General features: G+C 47.0%; 1 protein-coding gene across 3 annotated transcripts in view; it reads right to left on the reverse strand.

Annotated features, from left to right (window-relative positions):
- Window positions 1-12,217, reverse strand: part of COL27A1 (collagen type XXVII alpha 1 chain) — a 2,221,286-nt gene that overhangs the window by 1,473,850 nt on the left and 735,219 nt on the right. For all 3 annotated transcript variants that reach the window (XM_085614179.1, XM_085614180.1, XM_085614178.1), the window contains exon 12: window positions 10,580-10,624. In XM_085614179.1, coding sequence (XP_085470305.1) covers window positions 10,580-10,624 — 45 coding nt within the window. The remainder of the gene's footprint in view (window positions 1-10,579; window positions 10,625-12,217) is intronic.

Here is a 12,217-nt window from a genome sequence, read left to right on the forward strand (position 1 = left end):
GGTATCTCTCCTGATAACAGGTGAGTAATTTCGTTTTCGTTGATCGGGTGATTTTTAGTGAATATTTCAAAGTTTCAGAACTCGACACTTAGAAGAATTTCCAAGTGAAAACCAGAGAAAATGCAAGTTATCGGCTTTCAGGTAAGTACTTGACTGGCAGAGTTACGGTTCTGGGGATAGACTCGGGGGTCTCCCAGGGTCCGGTAGGTACAGTTGTTGCACTCTCAGCGGCACTGGGGTAGCCGGGTGCAGAGAGAGTAGGCCCAATGTTAGCCTATGGCGGTCAGGGGGTCTTTGGTTGGTGGCTGCTTGCAGGCAGGCCACGCGGCTGTGGGAGCTGGGCTCCTGGTCACTTACACAGGGCAAGTGGGGAAGTAGGATAGGACAGATGCTGCACTTCCAGGGGCACTTGGGCGGCTGGGTGCAGGGTGCTTTTGAGCCGTCGGGCTCTCAATGTATTTCAATGGAAAAGCTACAAGATGAACAAAGGCTGCAAGCTCCGAGACGAAGATTCTTCAGGTGCGACCACCACTTCGAGAGGTAAGTTGGGGAGCTGTAGGTTAGGTAGGCACCCAGGAGCTGGGCACAGGGGGCCGCAAGGGCGCCGGGTGCAGGGGTGTCTATTGGTGTTGGGAAATCTTACCCTCTGCTGGTCGCGGTTGGGGGGGTCCCTGGTTGTGAGGCTGCAGGCGTCATCAGGAGCGTCGAGGAGGGTCCTTGGGTGCTGGATTCTTGGTCACAGTCGCCGGGGGGAAGTCCACGTGGTCTTTGTTCACTCAGGCACATGCCGGGCTCGGCGGGTGCAGAGTGTGCTGGACTCACGGTTCCTGGCTTGGCACCAGGGGTTGTTTGCTTTAGCAGAACCACTGCTCGTGGGAGTACCAGTCTTTTAGAGGAGCAAGACAGTCAGGTCCTCTGGGGTTTTTGAGGTTGCTGACCACTGGAGACGCCGGGGTTTAGCAGGAGCAGATTTGAGGGTCGACAGGCCTGTAGGGCTGGAGCCAAGTCAGTTGGTGTTGTCCTCTTGTTAGCAGCTGCACGGCAGGTCTTCTTTCTTCTTGCTCTTCTTCTTGTTTCGGAATCGGGATCTGAGGAAGGAAGGTTCAGTGTGCCCCTAAATACTAAATTTAGGGGTGTTACAGGTAGGGAAAGGTCAGGGACCAACGGGTCCCTTCCCTGGGGTGGGTACACCCCCTATCCTGCCACTCTCCAGTGGGAGGGGTGCAGGAGCCTAGTCCTGATTGGGTAGGGCTCCCCATCCTCAAGATGGTGAGAGCCCGGAGTTGTGCTTCACCTCGCCTCCCCCACCTGAGGGGTGGGGTTGGCAGAGGCTGGCACGCCCCCTTTCCTCCCTTGGGTTTTTCCGCCAGTCTTCCCGCCAGAGTGGGGGTCAGAACCGGTGGGGACCAGTTGCTGAGTACAGCAAGTGGTATGGGGAGACTCACAAAGGTGGCATGCCTTTGAAGCTTCCCCTGCCCATCCTGGGGGAGGAGGCTTGGCACCTCGCCCCAGCATGTGCATTGTTGCAGGCCCACGAGAGCGGATGGCTCTCTACCCAGGAGGCCAGCAACCTGTCTGCTGGGTGGCAGCCTAGGCAGCCTCTCAGTCAGGACACTGGTTGTGGGTTAGTTTCAGGGGGCAACTCTAAGTTGCCCTCTGTCGTGTATTTTACATTAAATCCCACACTGGCATCAGTGTGGGTTTATTGTGCTGAGAAGTCTGATACCAAACTTCTTAGTCTTCATTGTAGCCACCATATACTCTTAATGGCAGCATTGCACTTACAGTGCCCAGGAATGGACCTGTGTACTGTAGGGGTACAGGGCTTATGCACCTGTACCCACACCACTGGCATAGTGCACCCAGCTAGAGGGGTGACTGAGGTATGCCAGGGCAGTGTGTTTGTGGGCATGGCACACTGGGATGTGTGCCATGTCGACTCTTTGTTTTGTTCTGTACCAAAACACACAGCCTGCAAAGGCAGTGTGTGTGTGTCAGGGTACAGGGCCTCTAATGGTGGCACAATAAGTGCTGCAGCCCTTAGGAGCCTTCTCTGGTCACAGTGCCCTGGGTACATAAGGTAACATTTACCAGGGACCTACCTGTGGCCAGAGCTGTCAATTGGGTTTTGTTTTGGGGAAGGAACACAGGCCCTGGGGTCTTGATTGGCAGGGCCCCAGAGCACATCAAGTCAAAGAGCGTCAGTAGTCGGGCAACAAAAAAAAAGAAAGGGGGGGTTTACTGCAACAGAAACCCACTTTCTCACACGGAGGAACTGCCGAGTCAAAAGAAGTTTACTCATAGGGAACAAGAGCGCTTGTGTAGGGATCTACCATACATCACATACAATTACACCAAGCAAAACACCAGTATCCCACATGCAGTGCACAGAGCTATTTTACACCGCACATGGTATCAGCATATGACCTCAGTTGGCTCCCAAACATCAGCCAGGTCATGTTATGTCTGTTCACTCATCCCACATGTGGTAGGCGCAGACAGGCTTTACTTGTCCCAAGAAGTAGCCAGCGAGAAAGCAAAATGTCTTATTCACCTCTTCCTCTGTAGAATAAGGGTCAAGATCCCACCCAACAAGATAGAACCACACAAGGTAGTCGTAAACTTAACCCATTATGACACCAACCCCACAGCCTTATACATCTTAACCGAACCTGCGGCTATCCAAACCGAGCTGGACAGGATGCCTAGGAAGGGGCATATATGGGAAGATGTCACATGGCCATGAGATTTCCCGGAAAAGAGGTTCTTGGAGGTAGCAAAACCCCCAACTCAATGCACTAATATATCTGCTCCAGCGTCCATCTGTGGACCTGGAGCGGCTCTTAGTGTAACCGGGGCGGTCTTCCTAAACAACAAGTGGTCTCCCAACATGGAATTCTAATGTAGGGCCGTCCAGCTCGGCGATAAACAGAGGAATGAGTGGCATGGGGGAGGGCTGAATGAAAGTATGATTTCCCCATGTCAGGAAATTTGGGGCACCGAGGTTGGTGCATACGGAAACTAACCATGTACTCCTTATGTTTTGGAAGAAAAAAGACGCTTCTGATGGGCACGGATGCTTACTGAAGGGTGATACTACATATTCCGGATATGGAATGAGGAACCTCCACACTGATGGATTTCTACTAGCAGTGCAGCAAGTACACCTACACTCAGCTTGCTCCCGGATGGAGAGGACTGTGCTCCCTGGTCACCTTGTACACCCCGACCCTGGTCATTCCTGGAGGAGAACTATCAGACTTGTACCAGCACCCGTTAAGGAAGAGAAGACAACCTTGCTGCCCCAAGCTCGTGAGAGGAGAACCGTGGACTATTTTGGCTGGGCCCAATTCAAGGACATCCCAGAAGAGCTTAGACTGTTAACTGAAGCACAGCTGGGGGTCAATACCCTTCTTCACCCTGCAGACAAAAGCTAATGCCCCCTGGCTACAAATCACCCGGTGGGAGATAATCAAAATGATGAACATAAAAAGAACAATTGATGGCCGAAATGCTGAACAATGTCAAACATTCACCCCAGTACAGAGATCTGAGCCTAAATCCATTGTTATTTTGCTAACCTTGCCATTCCAGTTTATCCCTAGCCATATGCAAATTAGTCTTGACCTTGCTCCCCATTTGAACAGTCCAGTCTGATCCGTCAGGCCAGGTTCAACCTGGACTGGTAAAGAGCATCCAGGGACCGGTTTCGGGGTATCATCCCTCATCAGCCAGGCTAGCTTGACTTCAATAGCATGGCAAGAACACGACCCACATCTGGGCATACCCTTCCCACTTTGAGCGACAAATATGAAGAAAACTATTGGAGGATGGCATCCCGAACAACGCCAACAATTGTTGTGTTCGCTATGTTCGCTCTGAGTGGCCAAGGGTACGCCCAGACATGGGTTCCTTGCTCACTGTGCCACTTGATTCAAGCTAGCCTGGCTGATGAGGGGTGATCCCCCCCGAAACTGCCTCCAGGATCCTTATTTCCTGTCCAGGCAAGTCCTGGCCTGGCAGTTCGGTCTGAAATGCTCCCATGAGGAGCAGGGTCAAGATTAATTTGTATACGTCTTGGTCCAAACTGGGGTGGCTTAGTGAGCAAAAGAACAATGGATTAAACCCAGATCTCTTTACTCAGGGTGAGTGATTGAAAAGTTTCAGCACTCCGTCCTTCATCTTGTTCTGTTCAAAATGATGAACAGCACTGAGCTGGGCCTCAGGTCGATCAAGGAAGAAATGCAAACAATCTGTCTAATGGTAATGCTGCACCATTATGTACTAGACTTAATGACCCCCATGGAGGGAGGGGTGTGTGCTAAAATTAGTGCAGCATGCAACACATTCATCCCAGGGTATAACATGGACAATGCAACACAGAAAGCTAGTTATTTTTTAAAGTGAGGTTAACCAACAACCTGCCCCAAATAAAGAATCTATCCAAGGACAAGTATTAGGTAGGGTTGTTGACGAATCAACTAGAGGGGGGAATGTTAATATGGAAATGGATGCATTTATCTATAAAAATGATATCTCGCCAGTTTTAATAGAATCGCCCTTTGTGAACTCTACATCAACCTCGACTCGCAAATATGTAGTCAACGAGGCCCTCAAACTAAAGCAGAGGAAATCTGATTGATAGGTCACAGGTGGTAGGGAGCGTAGCTGGCAGGCTAATGTTCAGGCAGGAAACTCTTGAACAATCCCACAGATAAGCAATGAAATTACATAGGGTCACAGGCGATTGCCCCAATAATGCGCACAGGGCTGGAGGGGATACGCACATTCCTAAAAACACAACAAAGTCAGATGCCACATGAGTTAGGAACACATAGTCAATCAGTACCTAGCACACGTAGTGATCACACGCTCCTCATGCCGGACATCGGCACACGTTATCTGTCCACATTGTGTCCATGCATAGTTGAGACCCACCTGTGATAACCCTTCAACAACTGATTTATGACTCCTAAGGGAGCAACCATCATTTCTCACCATATATGGTACACCAAAAACTTTTAACACTTGTCGATATTTGTATATGAGAACATTTACAGATTTTAAATTGAGACAGTCCTCAGACCCTGTGCCTGTAACTGTTCTCCCGGCTGGATTGTTTGATTTAACAAACTGTTCCTGTTTTGCCAAATGCCTCTTTTCTTCTGTTTTTAAGGGATTTCAGACAGAATCAAGCATACAAGGTTATTACATTCTTGGGCTAAATCTCTTTAACAGATCCAAAAGTTTGATAAAGTGCTGAGTTCGAAAGAAAATACTTCCATAAGCTTATTGCTCAAGAAACGATTGCACTCTTACGTAGACAAGCTGCTAAAGTGCTCTTAAATTCTGCTAATCATAGCAATTTTTAGAAGGAAAGTGCTGTGTGTTCAAATAAATTGCTAAAATAAATAATTTTCTTTAAAATATAATCTTTCCGGAGAAAAGTGTGTGGGGGTGAATTCATTATTGTGGGGCACCTACCTGTGTTCACACAACTTTATACTCTTATCCCAGATGATTTGGCAACTTTACCTTCATGCATGACTGGCTAATCAAACCTCAATTTCCTGCCTCCTTTTTTGACACACTAGTTGATATTGAATGAATAAAAAACATGTATAAAAATATATAAACGTGTTGGCATTTGAACATTCACAGTATACATTTCACAACTCTAGTACTGTAGATGTACATAAAGTTCCACATCTGTGTTGTGTCCCCATGGTACTTCTGCAGCCAGTGTTATGAATAATCTAGACTCTTCTCTTTTTAATTCCTCCTGGATGGGCCTTAACATGCTTCACCCCATAATATTTGTATCCTAATTAGGATCTTCCATGATATTGTTCAAAGTTATTGGCCATTGGGTAACTCTTGCCTCCATTTTGTATTGCTCTCAAGAGTTGGAGAATACTGATTGTGCTCCCTATGTAAAGCTTACCACAATCCCGTTCTAATGCATCGATGAAACTCACCATAGTTATCTCAAGGTAACTCGTGCCCTAAGGCAACTATCACTCATGACAACTTCTTTGACCTCATTGATAATATTGCTGTGTATGGCGGGGCGCAGGTTATGGTTACGTTAGAGCACAATTTATAATTACTTGAGAGAACTATAACTGGTGAATGTTAAGAAAGAATCAGCTTTGAAGCACACCCTTAATACGGAATAAGAATAGAAGTATATCCAATACATCTAAGGACCATTTCCTTGAGATGGATGTGCAGGTTGTATTCGTAAAAGTCTCTGAAGGTTTCACAAATAGAAATGACCGAACAGGATGCAGAAGTTGGCAAGGTTTCCCAAAAACTCCTCTTTATTGATTGTGGACCAGTTTTCAGACAAACGTCCAATATCCAAGGCAGCCAACACGTGTTTCGTCTGTACTTTTATGGGTACACTGACTTTTACAAGGCTCAAAATAGTAATCGAATAGTCCACAAATCAGGTACGTTAATCCAAGTAAGGCATCAAATCAAGAGACTGCTTCTCCGCGTTACCAGGCGCTTGGTGCTCAGACGGATCACTATTATCCGGTTTTTCAACTATCCCACACCTTATTGCGGTGTGCTGTACACCCTTTACATTTTGGATTGGACTCGACTAATTCTACAACGACTCAAGGGTACTCTTGGTTCTTTTACCAACTGACACCTTATTGCGGTGTTTTCCTTTTATATTTTTTGGACTGGTTATCACACAACCTCATACCAATTCAAGTATTATCTTGAATCCATGCGTATTACCTTTCACTGGACCACGGAGTTGGTCACTTGATTTGATGCCTTACTTGGATTAACGTACCTGATTTGTGGACTATTCTAGGGTTTAGGGGTGGGTAATGGTAAGGGGTGATAAAGGTAATTTTAGGGTTTAGAGGTGGATAGTGGTAACGGGTAGTCAGGGTTATTTTAGGGTTTAAGGGTGGGTAATGGTAAAGGGTGGTAAGAGTAATTTTAGGGTTTAGGAGTGGGTAGTAGTAAAGGGTGGTAAGGGTAATTTTGAGGTTTAGGGGTGAGTAGTGGTAAAGGGTAGAAAGTAATTTTAGGTTTTAGAGGTGGGTAGCGGTAATGGGCGGTAAGGGTAATTTTAGGGTTTAGGAGTGGGCAGTGGTGGTAAAGGTTATTTTAGGGTTTGGGGTGGTTAGTGGTAAGGTTAATTTTAGGGTTTAGAGGTGGCTAGCGGTAAAGGGTGTTAAGTGCAATTTTAGGGTTTAGGAGTGGGTAGTGGTAAAGGGTGGTAAGGGTAATTTTAGGGTTTAGGAGTGGGTAGTGGTAAAGCATGGTAAGGATAGTTTTGAGGTTTAGGGGTGGGTAGAGGTAAAGGGTAGTAAAAGTAATTTTACGGTTTAGAGGTGGGTAGTGGTAATGGGTGGTAAGGTTAATTTCAGGGTTAAGAGGTGGGTAGTGGTAAAGGGTGGTAAGGGTACTTTTAGGGTTAGGGGTGGTAAGGGTAATTTTAGGGTTTAGAGGTGGGTAGTGGTAATGGGTGGTAAGGGAAATTTTAGGGTTTAGGAGTGTGTAGTGGTGGCAAAGGGTGGTAAAGGTTATTGTAGGGTTTGGGGTGGTTAGTGGTAAAGGGTGGTAAGGTTAATTTTTGGGTTTAGAGGTGGGTAGAAGTAAAGGGTGATAAGGGCAATTTTAGGGTTTAGGAGTGGGTAGTAATGAAGGGTGGTAAGGGTAATTTTAAGGTTTAGAAGTGGGTAGTGGTAAAGGGTGGTAAGGGTAATTTTAAGGTTTAGGGGTGGGTAGTGGCACTGGGTGGTAAGGGTAATTTTAGGGTTTAGGGGTGGGTAGTGGTAAAGCATGGTAAGGCTAGTTTTGAGGTTTAGGGGTGGGTAGTGTAAAGGGTAATTTTAGGGTTTAGAAGTGGGTAGTGGTAAAGGGTGGTAAGGGTAATTTTAGGGTTTAGGAGTGGGTAGTGGTAAAGGGTGGTAAGAGTAATTTTAGGGTTTAGGGGTGGGTAGTGGTAAAGCATGGTAAGGATAGTTCTGAGGTTTAGGGTGGGTAGTGGTAAAGGGTAGTAGGAGTAATTTTAGGGTTTAGAGGTGGATAGCGGTAAAGGGTGGTAAGGGTACTTTTAGGATTTAGAGGTGGGTAGTGGTAATGGATGGTAAGGGTAATTGTAGGGTTTAGGAGTGGGTAGTGGTAAAGCGTGGTAAGGATAGTTTTGAGGCTTAGGGGTTGGTAGTAGTAAAGGGTAGTAAGAGTAATTTTAGGGTTTAGAAGTGGGTGGTGGTAAAGGATGGTAAATGTTATTTTAGGGTTTAGGGTGTTTAGTGGTAAAGGGTGGTAAGGTTAATTTTAGGATTCAGGGGAGGGTAGTGGTAAAGGATGGTAAGGGTTAATTTAGGGTTAAGAGTGGTGAAGGGTGGTAAGGGTAATTTTAGGGTTTATGGTGGGTAGTGGTAAACAGAGCTAAGGGTCATTTTAGGGTTCAGGGGTGGGTAGTGGTAAAGAGCGGTAAGGCTAATTTTAGGGTTTAGGAGTGGGTAGTGGTAAAGGGTGGTAAGGGTAATTTTAGGGTTTAGGGGTGGGTAGTGGTAAAGCATGGTAAGGATAGTTTTGAGGTTTAGGGGTGGGTAGTGGTAAAGGGTAGTAAAGAGTAATGTTAGGGTTTGGAGGTGGGTAGTGGTAATGGGTGGTAAGGGAAATTTTATGATTTAGGAGTGGGAAGTGCTGGTAAAGGTTATTTTAGGATTTGGGGTGGTTAGTGGTAAAGGGTGGTAAGGTTAATTTTAGGGTTTAGATGTTGGTAGCAGTAAAGGGTGGTAAGGGTAATTTTAGGGTTTAGGGGTGGGCAGTGGTAATGGGTGGTAAGGGTAATTTTAGGGTTTAGGGGTGGGCTGTGGTAAAGAGCGGTAAGGGTAATTTTAGGGTTTAGGGTGGGTAGTGGTAAAGGGTGGTAAGGTTTATTTTAGGGTTTAGGGGTGTGTAGTGGTAAGAGTGGTCAAGGTTATTTTAGGTTTGAATGAGGGTAGTGGTAAAGGGTGGTAAGGGTAATTTTGGGGTTTTGGGTGGGTAGTGTTAAAGGGTGGTAAGGGTTATTTTAGAGTGTTTAATAAAATGGTATCTGAAAATTCAACTATATAAAAATAATTGCAATAATTACTGGCATGTTGTTTCATAAATGAGATTCAGAGCTATTTTATTGTGATTAGTAACTCAATTCTCAATGCTGGTAATACACTTTTCTTTATGTGTTTTCCATGTTGTCTTGTGTTAGTTACCTCCTTCACGCCTTTGTTACTTCTTCTTCTTATTGTATTGTTTCTTGTCCACATGTTGCAATTTTGTACTCATCAATAACTTCCATTTAGAATATATGGTGACTGAAATATTCAAGACCTGAGGAAGTCACTACAATACCACTTATCTTGTGAAACAAGTGTTCGCCTTTTCTTGTTCCCTCCACAATTTGAAATCCTTGATTTGATTATAACCAATACTAGGGATTTAAGGAAAGCATTTAACTGATAATGGTTCAATAAAATGCTGCTGGAAAAAACTTTAAATGAATGACTATTCATTCTGGCTCACTCCTGTCTGTCTTAGATTAAGTGCAGAAATGTTAAGGGAGCGACACTGGAACCTTGTGGCCAACCTGCCAGTCAGTCCCCCTTTCGAGCCATTCATCCCTTACGTTTCACACAATACAATGTATATGTGTGTTTACATCCGTGAGTGAGAGGTTACATGAGCTGCAGTGTACTGCACAGGATGTGCTGGTGAGTGAGTGCCCAAATCTGTGTACACGCAGTGAGTCTGTGTGTACTCCAGTGTGTATGAGTCTGTGTCTACTGCAGTTAGTGTGAGTTCATCTGTTTATATACTGCAATGTGTGTGTGTGCAGGAGCCTGTGTGTACTGTAGTGTATGTGAATGATTGAGTCTGAGTGCACTGCAGTGTGTGAAAGTGCAGCAGCCTGTGAGTACTGCAATGTGTGCGAGTGCATGAGAACAGGTGTGTGTGAGAGTGCATGTGTCCGTGTGTACTGCAGTATGTTAGTGCTTGGGTCTGAGCATACTGCAGTGTGTAAGTGTGCACATGTCTGTGTGTACTGCAGTGTGTGCCTGTCAGGAAGAGCAAACATGTGTACTGCAGTGAGTGCATGAGTTTGTGTGTATTGCATGAGTTTGTGTGTATTGCAGTGTGCGAGTGCATGAGTTTGTGTGTACTACAATTTGTCAGAGTGCGCTAGTCTGTGTATACTGCTGTGTGAGTTCATCAGCTTCTGTAGACTGAAGGGTGTGTGAGTACATGAGTGTGTGTGCTGAAGTGTGAGTGCTTGAGTGTGTGCTCTACAGTGTGTACGCACACGAGTATAGGAGTCTGTGTGTACTGCAGTGTGTGAGTGCATAAGTGTGTGTAATGTAATGAGTGATTGGGTGGGTGTATGTGAGTGGTAGCACATTCAGAATTTTTGTATGCATTTGTAATATTGTTGCTACCATACAAATGTGACAGTGGCTAGACTTTACATTGGTGTTGAAGAAAAAGAGATGGAAGAGTTAAGACATAGGTTTATAGTCAATTCAACATTCTCAGCAAAAAAGACTAAGAAAAACTTTACCGGCCTACCCATCTTGCCCCTCTTCCCAGGAACTCCGGGGATACCCTGCAAAGATAAAACAGAGAGAATATTACAAATAAAAGTGGAAGATAACGAGTGAAAGCACAACCCAACTCCCCAGCAAACACTGCAGGCTAAACAAGGTATGGATTCACGCGAGAGATTGCAATTATATTTAACTGAAAAGGTAGTCAATGAAAGCTGAGCAGGCCCTTCACATTAGCCAGTGAGAGCTGGGCAGGCCCTTCACACTAGCCAATGAGAGCTGGGCAGGCCCTTCACACTAGCCAATGAGAGCTGGGCAGGCCCTTCACACTAGCCAGTGAGAGCTGGGAAGGCCCTTCACACTAGCCAGTGGGAGTTGGATGGGCCCTTCACACTAGCCAATGAAAGCTGGGTGGGCCCTTCACACTAGCCAGTGGGAGCTGGGCGGGCCCTTCATACTAGCCAATGAAAGCTGGGCAGGCCCTTCACACTAGCCAATGAGAGCTGGGCAGGCCCTTCACAATAGCCAATGAGAGCTGGGCAGGCCCTTCACACTAGTCAATGAAAGCTGGGCAGGCCCTTCACACTAGCCAGTGGGAGCTGGGTGGACACTTCACACTAGCCAATGAAAGCTGGGCAGGCCCTTCACACTAGCCAATGAGAGCTGGGCGGGCCCTTCACTCTAGCCAATGAAAGCTGGGCTGGCCCTTCACACTAGCCAATGAAAGCTGGGCAGGCCCTTCACACTAACCAATGAGAGCTGGGCAGGCCCTTCACGCTAACCAATGAGAGCTGGGTGGGCCCTTCACACTAGTCAGTGAAAGCTGGGCAGGCCCTTTACACTAGCCAATGAGAGCTGTGCAGGCCCTTCACACGAGCAAATGAGAGCTGGGTGGGCCCTGCACACTGGGAATATGAAAGCTGGGCTGGACCTTCACGCTAGCCAATGAAAGCTGGGCAGGCCCTTCACACTAGCCAATGAGAGCTGGGCAGGCCCTTCACACTAGCAAATGAGAGCTGGGTGGGCCCTGCACACTAGCCAATGAAAGCTGGGCAGGCCCCTCATATGCGCCGCCACACTAGCTCAGAGCCAGCAGCTGAAAAATAAAAGGATGTTCTATCATGATTTTATGTTTCAGCAGCTGACTCAGCCAACGTGTGTAGGGGGTGGCGGGGCTGGACAAGGGTGGGGGATTTAGGGGGGGCACTCTCTAAGTGCGCATGTGTGTTTGGTGGCCGTTTCAAGTATTTCCAGGCCCAGTATTTTGGGTCCACAAACTCGGGCCCTCAATTCCGTTCTCAGAGACACTTGAGCGCTCTACACTGCTGTGGGGGAGGGGCTGCAGACAGCAGGACATCCTGCCCTCTGGTGACCCCTGCAGCAGGGGAGGAGACAATGCTCCACCTAGACAGACAGACAGACAGAAGCCTTGCATGACCCCCCAGCCGCGCACCTATCACAGCCCTCTTGCTGACACTTTTTAGATCTTGCCTAGCGAATGCAGCGCAGCTGCTTCGCTTGGCAAGACTATTGTTGTGGCTTTTCCTAGCGAAGGGAGACAAACCATGTGCGCGCACAGACATCCGATGTGCACGCGCATGGTGTCTCCTCTGCTTCACACGCTCCCACCGGCGCGCCCGCATGGCGTCTTG

The sequence above is a fragment of the Triturus cristatus genome, chromosome 1_2 (assembly GCF_964204655.1).
Source record: "Triturus cristatus chromosome 1_2, aTriCri1.1, whole genome shotgun sequence".
Lineage (NCBI taxonomy): Eukaryota > Metazoa > Chordata > Amphibia > Caudata > Salamandridae > Triturus > Triturus cristatus.